Raw genomic sequence first — 16141 nt, forward strand, 5'->3', positions numbered from 1 at the left:
TTTCATTCACATATCTTGAGGTCAGAGGTCAAGGGACCCCTTTGAATATGGCCATGACAGTTTTTCCTCGCCAAAATGTAGTGCAAGTTTGCAGCGTTATGTAGCCTCCTTTGCAAAAAGCTAGTATGACATGGTTGGTACCAATGGATTCCTTAGGTTTTCTAGTTTCATATGATGCCAGTGTTTCCACTCTGGCTTTAAAACTGAGTCCACAACTTGCGTTAATGCATTAAAGAAATTAGTGGCGGTGGTGGTGGTTAAAACAAATTTGCGTTAACACGTTATTATTGTGTTAACTTTGACAGCCCTAACAAAAACACTTTCCCCGAGGTCAATAAAACTGTGAATAAGACTTTAATTTGTCAACGTGGCCATATCGAATTCACCACTGCAGAAACACACATCTGCACACACACAATGCCATACAGTATTTAAAAGTCACAGATGAAAATGTAGTTCTGGGGCGAGCGTTCTCACAGAGCCAAAGGGGAATATAAGCGCTGATATATTTCATATTTAACACAAGTGGTGATGGCAGTGTGTTGAGAGGAACCAATGACAGCTGTTCCCTTCCCAGACGCACACTTTCACAGCGTAGCCACCCTGAGAGACGAACATGCCACGACGTTTCATTCATCCCCCCCGCCCCTCCCCTGTGAGACACCAGGCGTGAATCTGCCACGATATTACACTCCGACTCTGCGTCTCTTACTGTCTCCTCTTCTTTATTTCTTCTCTTCCTGTCGATCTCTCTCTGGATTTAGCCGTGTCAGGCTTTGTCTGTGTCTTGTCTATCTGCGTGTTCATCTGTCTTACTCGCGTTCATCTGAAAGGGACGCTATTGTCATGAATGCATCGGTTATCAAGGCAATGAGAGGAAATCATCCCCCCCCCAACTCCAACAGACGTTACTTGGAATACACACAGCACAGCGACGCACAACGTACTGCATATGCAGGACTATTCTGGGCTGAGAACGCAATATAAAGTGAATTCTAACTGAGAGTGATATATATATATTGAGGAAACATTTGAATCTCCAAGATTTTCCACCTGATGTTAGGCTTCAGTGATGGAATAAAAGCCTGTATTAAAAAGACCAGCTCAGCAATGATATAAACAGTCTGTGAAATGCATGTTAACACAGCCATTAACTGATTTGTTATCTTTTGGTTGTGCGTGTATGGAGCAGAAAAGTATTGGTAGAACATTTGCCAAAATGTCAGTGAAAGTTGTGAAAAATGGACATCACAATTCCCAAAAGTGACATCATCAAATGTCTTGTTTTGTTCAGTAAGTACTCTTTAAAATATTCACTTTACAATCAAATAAAACAAAGAACAGCAGCAAATCCTCGCTGGAACTTGGGAACTTTCTGTATTTCTACTTGGAAAGTTACTTAAACGATTTGATCAACGGATCGAAAACATTGTTTAATTGTATCAACTGTTAATGCATGGCTCTCATTGCCAAGAGAATGCACACTTGTGCCCTAATAGTTAACCATATACCCAAGAACCATTAAGTGATGCAGTAAAATCCACTGATGTATTAAAGTGGAAGTCCACAGATTTTAAACATCAAGATGAGTTTTTATTGAATTTTTTCTTCCTCACACTCGTATCAACTGATGTTTATAGGTGAAGAGCACCCCATGTTCACTTGTTTGTTGTTTTTAGGGCTTCAACCAATGATTATTTTCATTTTCGCTAAATCTGTAGATTATTTTCTCGATTAATTGATTAGTTGTTTGGTCAAGAATATGCCAGAAAGTGGTGAAAAATATCGATCAGTGTTTCCCAAAGTCCGAGATGACGTCCTCAAATGTCTTGTTTTGTCCACAACTCAAGGATATTCAAGTTACTGTCATAGAGGAGTAAAGAAACCAGAAAATATTCACATTTAAGAAGCTGCAATCAGGGAAATTTTGACTTTCTTTTCTTAAAAATTACTCAAACCGATTAATCGTTTCAGCTTTAGTTGTTTTATATTTTTCTCTATCTTAATATTGTATTCTATAAGACAAATGTCGTCTTCAACTGACAATAGAGTTACATTGTTTGTATTGTAATTAGGAGGAGAACTGTTGTAGTTTACCTTTTGTGGCTCCGGCGGAGCTTTGTTGAGAATGAGAAAGTAACCCTAGTAGTGCTGAAACAATTAGTTGATTAATCAACAATTGAAGCAAAAATGTCAAACATTTGCTGCTTTTCTCTGTTTTATATCATTAAACATCTAAGATCTTTGGGTTGTGGATGGACGGACAAAAGGAGCAGTTTTAGGATGTCACCTGTCATCCTTAAGGAGGTTACGATGTCACACAGGGGTTATCTCAGTTTGAGCTTGGAGGGTGCACATTTTGGAGTTTGAACGGCATTTAATTAGCAAGGAGTGTCTAACAAAAAGATATGGAAGATGTAGGCTCCATCGTTGATGTTGTGACATAAAGAGTCAGGATGTCTTTGCTGCAACAATTCTGACCATTTAGTTTTTTAATGTAGTCCCTCAACTTCATTAAGTCCAAACTGTTGGAGTACTTTTGTTGTTGTTATTATGCAGTATATTGTGAGGAGGGCAATTTTTTTTGTTTTAATTGCTGAAAAAAGACTCAACTGGTGAATTAAAATATAGTGAGACAAACAAACAGCTTTCTCAAGCACTTTTAACTACTTGATATTAATCCAGTTGTAAGATCAGAGCCAGTCACAAGGAACCTGATGAAGAGTCTGCTGTTGATATGCTGTTTCTCACCTGTTCGTACTTCTCCAGCTCCGTGTGGTAGATCTGTCTGATCTGGGTCAACTTGGCCCTGTAGTCGGAGTGCTCCGCCGAGTTGTCCGGCCCCGCTCCTCCCGAGGCCGCCGCTGCAGCTGCCGCCGCCGCCGATCCTCCGCCTTTCTCCGGCCCGGACACGCCCTCTGCCAGCAGCATGTTGTCCAGGCGCATGAGCTGGGGATCCGGGGGCTCCTCCTCCTGGGCGCCGCGGATACTCAGCACTGCAGTGACAGGAGAAGGTCAGAGGTCAGTCATAAAGGTCACACCTACGGTGGCGTGATGCACCGTAACAAGCTGTCAGCTGGAAAGGCCTGACAGCGCCGCTGAGCTGCACCCACACACATCCACCAGCTCAGTGTGAGTGATGCAGCGTGTTGTAGCAAAGAGAGACGCACAAGCAGAGACTGGTAGTGTAAATGTGTGTACAGTAAAAAAGGTGGCTAAACACGTAAACAACACTACAGAGACTAAAACCGATCCCTTGTTAAATGACAATATACTGACATTAAACGGGGATTAGGGAAAGAAATTCAGTTTCCAAACTTCCTCCAGCAGCTCGACAGCATCTTAGCAATGAATGTTAACAACAAAGGAACTCTGTGTGTGTTTTGTACCGCTGGACTCTCTTCCTCTCCAGTCTGATGATGATGAAGACTGGGAAGAAGTTTTAGTCATTCAGTTTTTGCCCAGCTTTGTTTTCTTTATGGAAATATGTCTTTAAGTCCCTATCCATATAGCACTGGGCTCATTAATTAACCTTCGTCCACTCCACATAAAAACACAAAGCTCTCCAGTCTCCATGATGATGCTCTGGCCTCCTCTACTTTATAAAGCCAGACGCTTGATTTTGTTAAGTTGGAAATTCAGTCATTCACCCTCCCATATTTACCAGATGGCTGATTTAATAAGAGCTGGAAACAATTAATCAATTATTTGATCCACAGCAAAATAATCGGCAGCTATTTTGACACGTGAAAAAGTCAGTTTGAAGTAATTTCAAACACTTCAAATATCCTAATTGTGAAGATTTGCTGCTTTTCTCTTGTGTATATATCATTGTAAAATCAATATCTTTGTGTTTTGGACAAAACAAGACATTTAAAGATGTCATCTTGGGCTTAAGGAAATTTTATAAACCAAGCGATTCATAAATTAACCACAAAAATAATTGGCAGATTCATGTATAATAAAAATCCTCTTTAGTTGCAGCCTTATATTTAGTTATTAGTCAGATAATGTATTATTATGTTCAGGAACCTCTTTCTCTCCCCCCTCCTTCCTCAGTGCTGCTGGATGACTCCCATAATGCATTTTTCTTTGTCTTCTCATTTTCTCATTTCCATTTCCTTTATTATTATTATTACTATTATCATTACGGTTATTATCTATTGTTTAAGGTACCTCCACTAGCTGCCGGAGTTGTCCTTGTTTGTTTGGATATAGTATATGTGATTCTTGTGCATCTTTTGTGGTCAATTTGAAAAGTAAATGTGAAAATAAAGTTCTCTAAAATTTCATTTTATTAGTGAAGTGGACACAATGTACAATGTAGTATAGTTGTTACTTTGTGTATATTAAATATCAGGGGTGGAAGAAATGAGTTACATTTACTCTCGTTACTGTAACAAAGTCGTTTCTACTTTTCTTAGTATTCTTTAATTATTTTTTTTCTTTCTACTATTTATCACAAGTGTCGTAATTCTCTACATTTCAAGTGGCATCCTGATAAACTGTGAGATTATGGAACAGAAGAAAGGAGATGAATCATCAGAGAAGGAGCTGCAGGTGTGTCTGCGGCCGCAGGAGGGCAGACACACCGGAAATGATACGTTACGTTATAGCTAGTTAAATGGCCGCGTTCACGGGCCGCCGCCTCGTTCACGGCCCGGGGCTAACTAGCTCTTCAAGCACAGTGACATTAAGGATACATATTGGTAGTGGTAATAATAAGCATTCTTGTACCTTAGCATAATACAAAAAGTGTTGTGTCTATCTTAATTAATGACTCATTTGATGTTTCAGCCGACACTAGCACGCTGAGTGACACACGTTGTGTTGGTGACCTGTAGCTCCAGCAGGCTGGGGGAGCTGGGGCTGGCTAACGTGCTGGCTACATGCTAACATGCTCGTGGTGACTTCTGCGTCCACTGAGGAGCTGTGAACCTTCACCGAGGACTTTCTGCTGTTTGAGACTATCTATCTCAAACAAGTGAGGGAGAACGAACGAGTGGAAACATGTAACCAGGAGCAGACTGTGGAGGACTTCCGGTTCCGGTCAGACAGGTGAGTACAGCATGTTGTTCACATGATGGTTTATTCTACTGTTGATTCTACAGAAGGTTCAGGCGCAGTTGTGTCCATATAGCCTGATGTATTTATTGTTGATCATTTTTGTTTAATTGTCTGAAGTTTGTCTCTTTTTTCCTTGTTAGTTATTGTGAGGCTACAATGAGGATTATATTTATTATATAAGTGATATAATATAACAGTTGCAGAGTGCCTGTCTGTTGGTTTGGACAGAAGGGGTCTTGTTGCTGAAGTTGTTCCACTTTGGTATAATTTAACATTCAATGCAATCTCCATCCGCACCCCTCCTATGAATGTAACTCAGTAACGTTTACTTAGTACATACATTTTAACTGACCTACTTTTTACTTATACATTTTGAGTAAAATGTATTTAAAGTAACAGAACTTTTACTTGAGTAAAATTACAATTTATTTAAAGTTACAGTACCTATACTTAAGAAAAATGTATTTAAAGTAATAGTACTTTTACAGGAGTAAAATCAAAATGTATTCAAAGTAACAGTACCTTTACTTAAGTAAAATGTGTTTAAAGTAGTAGCACTTTTACTTGAGTAAAATGTATTTAAAGTAACAGAACTTTAACTTGAGTACAATATTCTAGTACTCTTTCCAGATTTTATTGGCTGGCACATCATGGAAAGAGACTATATGGACACCTAAAGCAGCGCAGTATGCAGTGTGATTACTATGAAGCGACTTGATGTGATCTGATGAAACAAAATGTTCCTTATCCTTACGACACAGCCCAATAATCCCGAGATTCATCAACAACAATAGTGTGGATGGGTACCTCTCCCTTCCACTAGAGGTCTCCCTTGCCATTCTTTAAAAGATTCAAGTCCCACCTTCCATTTTCTGAGGTGAAAACACTCCCAGCCTCTGACTCTTCCTCCTCCATCTGACAACCATCCATTTCAATATAAAACACCTCCTCCTTGCGTGGAGCGCGGTGCTGCTCGGATTCCAAATTGATCCCAGAGTGGACATCGAAAGCGTATCGCCGGCGTCAACGTTTACGGGGCCTCGGCACACGGTGCCAACGCGAGCTGTGACTTTACGCCCCGGCGTGTGTCGATAGCCATTTAAAACGCTCCCGTTTGTCATTTGTCTCGTTGTCATTGAATGAGAAGGGACAGGCAGGGAGCACTTCATTAATTCAGAGACAATGGGAGTGCTTGGTGCATTAACCCCAGACTGCTGTCCGGGTTGGTAGGCATGGGCAGGGGGTCACTGGGATGAGAATGGGGCCTGCTGTACTTGCAGAGGAAGAGGAGGGGGATCCCTCGGTCACCCCCCGTTTGGCTTTAAGTGGACTGGAAATGCAAATATGGCAACTGTTGGCGAGTGGAAGAGGTCAGGGGTTCAGGCCACAGGCTCAGCGGGAGGCAGATTGAGTGTGGGAGGAGTGCTGGAGGAGGAGGAGGGTGTATATGAGGGGGGTCTCTCGGGATGGCAGGACTGTACAAACATCCTGTCTCATTACCTAGACTCCTTCATCACTCCTGTAATGTATGGACGGGCTCGGAGGGGAAAATCTCGGATGGCTTCACACCCGCCTTACCTCCGCACCGCCGCGACGGCAAGCCGCGCCGTGACCCGATCAAACCTGCTCCATCAGAAACTCTAAACCCGCCTGTCCGCTTTAGTTAGCGTACATCAGCGGAGGCCCCCGCCGCTCCCCCGGCTCCTGAACACTCACCAGGACGGAGAGGCAGTTTTTCTCTATAGTTACCACCTCATAAATACCAGACTAAAGTGGGTGTTAAAATGAGAGCGCACCACAATATCCCATGGAGGGAAATGAGCTGCACTTTCTGGAAGTCATTTTCAGAGGGAAAACAACTCATAGCAGTAAAGAAGAAGTAAAAAAACCTGTCAATTTTGACGAAAGCGCACAATAAGAAGCTGCATTTAGTATTCCAGGGTGGATTGAAGAGTTACGAGATTCAGAAGACTCACAGGATACTTCCTTCCAAATTGTGATCTCTAAATTTGGCCTTATTCTTTGGACAACTCACTTGCAACTTGAATACACGGGTAAAAAAAACATGTTATAAAGTAAAAGCACACATATGTAAGGGAGGAAGCTCTTGTCAGACGTTCCTACTGAAAAACCGAGGCCAGATTTCTCCCCCGACTCATAAAACGTCTAGACTGTCAAATGAAAATGGAACACAAAAATTCCCTGTGTCCAAAAAAAAAAAAATTCGATTCACGTCTGCCAAGTTCCAACTTAACATTCATGAAGTGTTTATTTTACTTGGCTGGAAGTACCTCCGACATCAGTCTTATAAGAGCGGCTGTTGCAGAAGAAGGTCGTTTCTTAGGAGATCTCTCGGAAGGCGAAGAGGAAAAAAAACACTGGTAGACTGACTTTTATTTGAGAAAGACGAAATAAGAAAGGTCACGGAAAGCAAACGACTACATTCAGCGGGGCTGGGGCATTCGACGCCGATAAATAAATAGGTATCTTAAACTGACAATTAACACAAACCCCCGACTCGATCCCCAGGCCTCGCTTGTTGACACGTGTATACCCTCGCTAATCAGCCGCATACCGCATCCCCTCTCCTCGTATGCAGCCCAGATCCCAGCTCCATTTCTTGCTGCTGCTGATCCAGCTGTCTTGGAGAGCATCTGTCAGGAGGGACCCGGGAAGGAACAATGCATTACGCCATGTTGGGCTGTGTACTGTCATCCCTCATTGACAGCACATTGTCACACTTACACAGTGTCCTCTGAGCTGGGAACAAGCTAAGTAGCTGCTGCCTATAATACCATACTCTTCCCGGCGTCCTCTTATCGTACGATCTGATGGGAACCGAGTGGGGTTAATGTGGATTCGGCGGGAAAGGATGCGACGGTGTTCATTTTTAATTTAATCACTTTGATCCTTGGTGACAGATATAATGGTAACAATCTCTTGCCTTTGCGATGGGAAGTTCCCCTACATGGAGAAAACCTACAGTGATGGAAGCGAATGATTTATTTATCCCACCCTGAACCTAAAGCACATAATTAAAACCATGCAGGGATTATCTCAAACAAATAAAATTAATAAAGAAAAGAAAAGGGATAATGTGCTTCCATAAAATTGGCTTTTGCTGTGGGTCATAATTACACGACTCAGTGAGGGCCACTTTATTGGCTAATGGCAGCGTAATTGATTCATCCTAATGTTTTTCGAGCCTTGGGTCTGCTGGGCACTCCCTGTCCAATAGTGCTGGTGAACTTACTTAGCCACCCGCAGACAAACAGTGAAGGTTCTCCCAGGGATAAACAATTATCCGCGTGTGTCTGTGTGCGATTTGGAGCCCTCCTCCCCTCCCCCTCAGTGAACACACATTTTCTGTATGTCTCTAATGGATGCCATTTCCCTCTTGGAGGCGTTTCAAAGATGGCTTGTTGTCAGACGATGCCTTATTCCTCCCTCCCGTTGTTGACAAGCAATTCTCACAAGGAGGCATGCACCGGGCTTTATTGCTTCACTTTATTCTTTGCGCGAATAAAAACATTCCTGCATTGGCTCTGGTTGCTGATGAATTTACTAATAACATACAGGATTGTGGTGTAGTGTTGGAAGAAAACCAGCATCTGTGCAAGAATGAATTGGCAGGATGAGTGTGCACTAGGGCTGTCAATCGATTAAAATACTTGATCGCGGTTAATCGCAAATTAATCACACATTTTTTATCTGTTTAAAATGTACCTTATAGGGGGATTTGTCAAGTATTTATTACTCTTATCAACATGGGAGTGGGCACTTGCTTCATGCAAATGTATGTATATACTGTATTTATTGGTAGAAATCAATTAACAACACAAAACAAGATAACGTACAGTGAGTCGGTCATTGTTATGAAATAAACCAGACAGTCTTGCATCGCCCTGAAGGGGCACAACAATGACCCGCTAGCTGTACATTATCCCACTTATTACATGGCTACTTACTTAAGAAATCAATAATTTGACACAAAAATGGTCCCTTCAGAGTCCGACATCAGATCATCAGCCATAGCAAGAAAGAACGCTTGACCAATCAGAATTAAGTATTCAACAAAGCCGTGTAATAAAGACAAATATAGTCCAGAAACCCTCACAGGTACTGCATTTAGTATTAAAAAATATGCTCAAATCATAACATGGCAAACTGCAGCCCAACAGACAACAACAGCTGTCAGTGTGTCAGTGTGCTGACTTGACTATGACTTGCCCAGAACTGCATGTGATGTGGGCATGTCTGTAAAGGGGAGACTCGTGATACTCATAACCCATTTTCATTCACATATCTTGAGGTCAGAGGTCAAGGGAACCCTTTGAAAATGGCCATGCCAGTTTTTCCTCGCCAAAATTTAGCGTAAGTTCGGAGCGTTATTTAGCGACAAGCTAGTATGACATGGTTGGTACCAATGGATTCCTTAGGTTTTCTAGTTACATATGATAGCAGTATCAACCTCTGAAAGATCGATTGCGTTAAAGAAGTTAGTGGCGTTAAAACCAATTTGCGTTAACGTGTTATTATCGCGTTAACTTTGACAGCCCTAGTTTACAGTGAAAATGCATCCGTGCAAGGACGGATCGGGTCAGGATTGGTGTGCACCGGTCGGTGGTTTTTACTGCTCCGTGTACACACGGCAAGACAAAATGTCACCGACCGAGAAGACAAGAAAAGTAAACTGGAATGGCAGATCATGACATTTATTTTTTAACCCCACAACATCTGCCCTTTTGCAAATCAAATCGATATTAAATAGAAGCCCTGCAGGGCAATTGGCTTTTGGAGAGGTGGATGTCTGGTTGTTTATCTGGGAATATTTATTTCATTTCCACACTGAGGGGGGGCTCTTGGTCTTTGAGGATAAGCTTGGAATATCATGCTCGGAGATGATTTACGTCCCTATTTGGGGGGAAGCAGCTTGCCTAAACCCCCTTCTTCTCCCCCCTCGTTGCTTGTTGTCAGCACATGTGTAACATTCTGTGTTCCCCATATATTAGTCATTTGAGAAGATTGGCTCACGGCCTCATATGAGGACGGGTGTGGGTATTAAAATATTAATTGAGCTACTAGCAACAGAGATGCATCATTTCAGAGCAGCTCTTGAGTTTGGGGTGAGTCTTAATTGAACAACGACCAGAGAATAAACTCTGTCTTCTCTCTGAAGGGGAATGAACCGTGGCAAAATAAAAGTGGGTTGGCAGCCTGGGGCTATAGCATCATAACTAGACTCTGTGGAAAAAATGTTACCACCGGGGAAGGACACAGGTCCGTTACAGATTGTCACATCACCTCCCCATACACCACTGAAGTTCATAAATGTGAGAAATATTAAAATTGACAGCAAATACAAGCAAGATCCAGGTCTAAAAATACACTTTTGAGTCAGTGACAATATTTGGGATCGTATCAAAAGCTTGTCAGGGGATTAAGATTTCTTCCAGGACACTGCTTGCATCTTCAAAACGATTCCGTTTTTTTCACAGCATAACAATATCAGACTCAAAGAGTTACAGCACACCATGCTCTGCAGTCCAGATATCTTATCCTATCAGATTAACGGAAGCAAATGGCAGGCTGTCAAAAACCATTACCATATGTAAGCCCCTTCTAGATTTCGAAGGCATGTCGACAGGGACGGTTGGCATGGCAGCCTGTCGTGGCGATCGGGTGATTGGGGGAAAGCCGGATGTTTAATTAATGATGTTGGGCTGTTCTGTCACAGTTAGCGAGACGGACGGTCAAACATAAAGGTCTCTGACAGAGATTGGGTGCCTCAGTTCAAACCGGCAGACACCTTTTGGAGGCCCTGCGTTCTGCACCCAGACGCTGAAATGTGATCCGCGGTGTTACATCACAGGTAGCAGCACGGGGAGAGTCGGCCAAAAGTGACACGCGATGCCGGTCAAGTGACAGCGTGTCCAAGCAGATCAACAACGCCTGGCTTGACATTTCTAAGAGCACTTTGAGTAGAAAGGCAAAGGGCACGAGACTTTTAAAGTGACAACCTATGATGTTTTCATATCAGCTTTTCTGTTCTGTTGCTGAGCAATCAGCCAATAGTAACTCAGCTCATATAGCCTACATCTTATTCAAACTTTTGCTGTGTCAGGTCAGTCTTTCCAGATGAAAGAAAATCCTCCAGCGCACAGGAAGTGATGCTTCCTGTGTTTGTAGCAGCAGAAAATGTGTTTTGTTTGAGGGGGGAAAGGAGAAGTAACAGGTTGGTAGCATTAGCAGCAACCACCATTACGGCTAAACAAAACAGACTGTATATAAGAAGTGGATGTAGTTACTGTGACGTTCACCAATTGGTTTGTGGACTACGGTTTTGTAGCCTCAAGTTTGACATTTTGGCCACCGCCATCTTGGTTTTTGTCCATCACCATCTTGTTTTTTTGGAACCAGAAGTGACATGAGAGGGTGTAGCTAAGTACAACCGAACGCTGAATGAGACAGTTTAGCTGACAAAAATTAACTGAAAACACACTGTGAAAGGATTAAAGTTCTAAGATGAAAACACGGACAACTCCCAGACCGGACAGTCCATGGTAGCGACCTGTCAATCACAAGGTAGCCCCGCCCTAAAGCATACCCTGCTTTATGGTCTATTTGACTCTAAATGGGACCATAATTTACTAAATGAACATCATGCAGTATTGAAGAAGACTTGAAACTAGTGATTGAGACAATAACTCATGTTTACAATGTTTACTGAGGTAATAAATCAAGTGAGAAGTAGGCTCATTTTCTCATAGACTTCTATACAATCAGACTTTATTTGCAACCAGAGGAGTCGCCCCCTGCTGGCTGTTAGAAAGAATGCAAGTTTAAAGCACTTCTGCTTTGGCTTCACTTTTCAGAACAGGAGGCTGCGCCTGCTAAAAACAAAGAAATTACTAGTACCCAACAGGACTGTCACACACAATTTGTAACTCAAACTACTCTTCATGGGGAAATGTAATATTCCTGCTCTGTTTGACTTCAAAATTCACAGCGCTAGCTTTCAGGCTAGGCTATTATTGTTTTTGCTAACGCACAATGGTTAACACCGTGCTGAACAGATAATCATGACACCACAAAAGTAATGTGAGGAAGCATTACGGATTCCACAACATAGATGTAAAAAAAAGTGGCTAATGGCGAGGCTGACTTTGTAAAGTGCATCTGCTAATAGTAACATTAGCTTGTCACTCAGTGAGGCACCGCAAATGAATGGAACCACACCAATGCTACAACATTGTTTAGGATGTGGGTTCATTGTTGTTGTTGTTAGTTGGAATGTGTGCAAACTTGATTTCTGTTTTAATTGAACACTCTTTTCCCACGAGACTCAATCTTCATTAAAGGAAAAGAGAAGAAAAATGTCAGGAAAGTGTAGTGCAAAAAGACATCAGCATTAATTAGGCAATAGCCTCATTGGCTAATAATAGGGACACGGATCTTTTTATTTTAATTCTACAGATACGTAACTAGCTTTACATAAGCTTTGGAATATGCAAAAATAAAATGGTAAAATATGCAGTGCTAACACTTAAAATTCAAGTGCACATAGCTGTGTTAAATCTTGTGTCAGCGGTTTTGAATAATTTTTGAATGCTTTTATGGCATCGTGTGTATTAAAAACATTGTATAAGATATTTAAATATTTGCGGCTTAATATATTTTGGCTTTATCAAATAAAATCAGGGTAGGATTAAATGAATATGTCTGATCTCAAATGTTTACAGTGATAGTCAGCATGTAGTCATACCCTTTACCAAACCAGAGTCATGATGTAATCTTGCCTCGAATAATCAGTCCATCCTTAAAAACAGCCCAGTGGGTCTGATGAAAGCCAAAATGCTTTTGCATAATTAACCCTTTCTGGTCCGGCCTGTCTGCTTGAATTTACAGTGACAGCCCTGGCCCTATTTGTTTGCATTGGTGCGTTCAGTGGGCACACTTCATTGTGGCTTCAACAGTTAATAAATCACAGTGGAAGCCCCCCTCTCTCGACGCCAGCCTGTGCTACGGTGGTCCTGTCACAAGGCAGGCACCAGCGCCGAAGCGACAGCTACATGCTAATTCAACATCGGCATAATTCATTATACAGTCGCAAGTGTACTGGAATGGAAAGAGAACCAACATACACCAGGAGGAAGACGACAGGCATCAAACTGTTAAATCCTGCTCCCCTTAAGTCCCCTCTGTTTGCCTTTGTAAAGACTCAAGTCTTTAAACTCCTGCCAGCAATATAAAAATTATACATTACTTATTAGATATGCACAAAAAGAGCTTTGGGATGTGTGAGGAATAAAAAGATTTTTACTGCATTTACTTTCAAAGCGTAGACACAAAGTCATGTAATTCATTTTAAGGGAAAAAGGTTAACAGACAATATCAAAGAGGTTAATGGACAATGAAGACAATTAAGAAGCAACTGAGCTCCTTAACACTGTAAAAAGAAATCTGCCTTTTTTTTTTATGAAATATGGTAATCTATACAGCCACTTCCTGTAAGTCCTGCAAAAGCCAATGTAAAATGACATATCAAAAGGTAGAGCTGGAGCTATTGCACTAAAGGGGAAATTAACAAAAAGATAAAGAGTCAATTAAACCGATAAGGCCTTGTGCTCTTCAGAGGGTGAAAACCAAGGGGAGTGGAGCTGACAGCCTTCACATTAAAGCGCTGCGTTGCCTTCTCATCCTCTACGTGGCCCCTCCGCTTTGGAACCACCAGCTCAGAAGAGAAAGTCTTTGTTAAGAAATACTAATCACACATACACTGTCATCTGCAGATACCACTAATGAAGGTAATTAGAATTAGGTCCACCAAGGCCTCAGGGCCACTAGTAACGACATAGACTTTGGTTCAGTGGACGTACACTTCCTATTGAAACTTACATGAAAAATGCTTTTTATTTGTTTTCATTCACTTCTTTTTTCTTTTTTCTATAGAAGAGTGGTATGGTTGACCTAATCTCACTGCGTTCAGGATGAAGTTAGACTGTGACACCATCAGCCTCCGGCTTTCATCTATGCCTTGTTCTGTTAATGTCTACAAAGCCAAACATTTTTTTCAAAAAGAATGTTTCAATATTTTTGATTGCACTAGACTTAAAGCTGGAGTAGGTAGTATTGGAGCAAATATGATTTAAAAAAAAAGTTATTTTTATAAAACGCTATAACTATATCCTGATACTAGTACAAGAGACAGGTAATCTGAAAAAAAATCATGTGCCTCTGTGTCCTCCGGTGCTCCTAATGGCATCTGCAAGATTTCACAGACCGGAGGAAAACAACCAATCAGAGCCGAGCTGGAGCCTTGTCGTCTCTGAGCAGCTGTCAATCACTCGCAAACTCCGATCAAACGGTCAAACTAGGCAGCGCTGATCAAATATGAATCAATATTCTGTTACTGTAATGCCTATTTCTTGCATAAAATGTTTTCAGAAACATATTTTAGTATACTGTTTAGATGTAAAATGAGAAAGTTTGTGACCCGGCTGCCGTGTTGACATCAGTTGAGGAAATATCAAGCACCGCCCACCAGCCAGAGCACACTCATTTTTTTTTCATTACAGCTAAACAGTTCACTAAAATATGTTTCTGAAAACATTTTACACGAGAAATAGGCATTACAGTAACAGAATATTAATTCATATTTGATCAGTACTTCACTGAGTTTGCGAGTGATTGACAGCTGCCTCTGTTGAATGAACAGCCAATAGGAACGCTCTCTCTGAAATGACCTGTGAAGTCTCCTGTCACAGGTTAGATTTCTTAAAGCCTGAAAACAGAGTCATGAGGAGGTGCAGAAGTCTGGTTTTCTCTCAGAACACTTGAATTACAATACGCTGAAAGGTTATTATGGAATTTTTGCACAATAATGCCAAAAAATAGAGATTGTAAAAAACTAAGATTGTAAAAAAAGTACCTAAAAATATGTAATTTTGTGTAGCAGAAATATTTTTTCTTGAGCATGAAAGTTCATTCTTGATCTGATCAAATAATCTAAGCACAAGTTCTACTTACTAGCTTTTTCTAAAGCTTTAAACTGCATCTCTGGGTTATTCCCAGCCTCCATCCACTGCAACTCTCTTTCCTAAAAGTTACATTCCCATACAACTAAACTGCATTCTCAGTTAAGTTTCGAGGAAAATGTATTTTCTCCCAGATTAGGGTTGCAGTTGTAAACGCGTAGTCAACATTGTTTATTGAAACAAATGCAACAAAACAACTTTTTTGATTTGTTACGTAACTTAAGTCACATACAGTACATAACGTTAAACGTTACGTTAAAATAGGTCAATGTAGACTTTTTGTTTCACACGGGACACAAACAGCGGCCTCCTGGGTGAAGGTCCTGTCCCATCCTCCCCAACCTCCTATCTATGCGGACTTCCACGGACTTAACATATTTGTGATACGTCAAAAACACTCACTCCAAATATAACTGACAATGCAGTTTTGTTGTATGGGAACACAATTTTTTGGAGACCAGCCTGTCCACCGATAAAGCCCGTAAGATGTGGACAAAGCTATCCTGTTTATCATCTTGTGGCCCCTCAGATTTTTCTTTGGGTCCTGAAGCCAAGGTTGGGAACCACCATCAACAACATGTACGTCCCCTTCAAGCTGATTAAGGATATAAACAGTGTAAAACTTAAAATAATACAACTCAACATTGAATAAATGTCATGCAGTCAGACTGACATTTGGAATCCAACTAAATTATGGATGAATCTGCCATGTTGTGGAGTGGACATGTCTGTTGCCGGACCAAGTAGCATCTGTCAAATTGTCTTTCCGACTTTATTGGCTATCATGATGCGATGCAGTACCGACAGCAAAAGTTTGACTGGTCTTAACTTTTTCTGGTAAACTGCTCTGCTATGTGACAGGCCGTCTGCTCTGGCTGCAGACAAGGCTCATTGGAATATAAAGGAGAAGGTCTGTTGTTTTCTGCATAGCTAGTGTCCATGTTATTGCCCTCCTACAATCTATTTTACAATATTCTAACATATTCTATCACAAATACTGTATATTCTTCTGTACCACTAGTGGTGGGGGAAAACTG

The 16141-nt window shown here is 41.4% G+C and overlaps 1 protein-coding gene across 4 annotated transcripts in view; it reads right to left on the reverse strand.

Moving 5' to 3' along the window:
- LOC141768286 (pre-B-cell leukemia transcription factor 1) overlaps nt 1–16141 on the reverse strand; it is an 80059-nt gene that overhangs the window by 18400 nt on the left and 45518 nt on the right. For all 4 annotated transcript variants that reach the window (XM_074636422.1, XM_074636425.1, XM_074636424.1 and 1 more), the window contains exon 3: nt 2752–2996. In XM_074636422.1, the coding sequence (XP_074492523.1) occupies nt 2752–2996 (245 nt within the window). The remainder of the gene's footprint in view (nt 1–2751; nt 2997–16141) is intronic.

The sequence above is a fragment of the Sebastes fasciatus genome, chromosome 5 (assembly GCF_043250625.1).
Source record: "Sebastes fasciatus isolate fSebFas1 chromosome 5, fSebFas1.pri, whole genome shotgun sequence".
NCBI lineage: Eukaryota > Metazoa > Chordata > Actinopteri > Perciformes > Sebastidae > Sebastes > Sebastes fasciatus.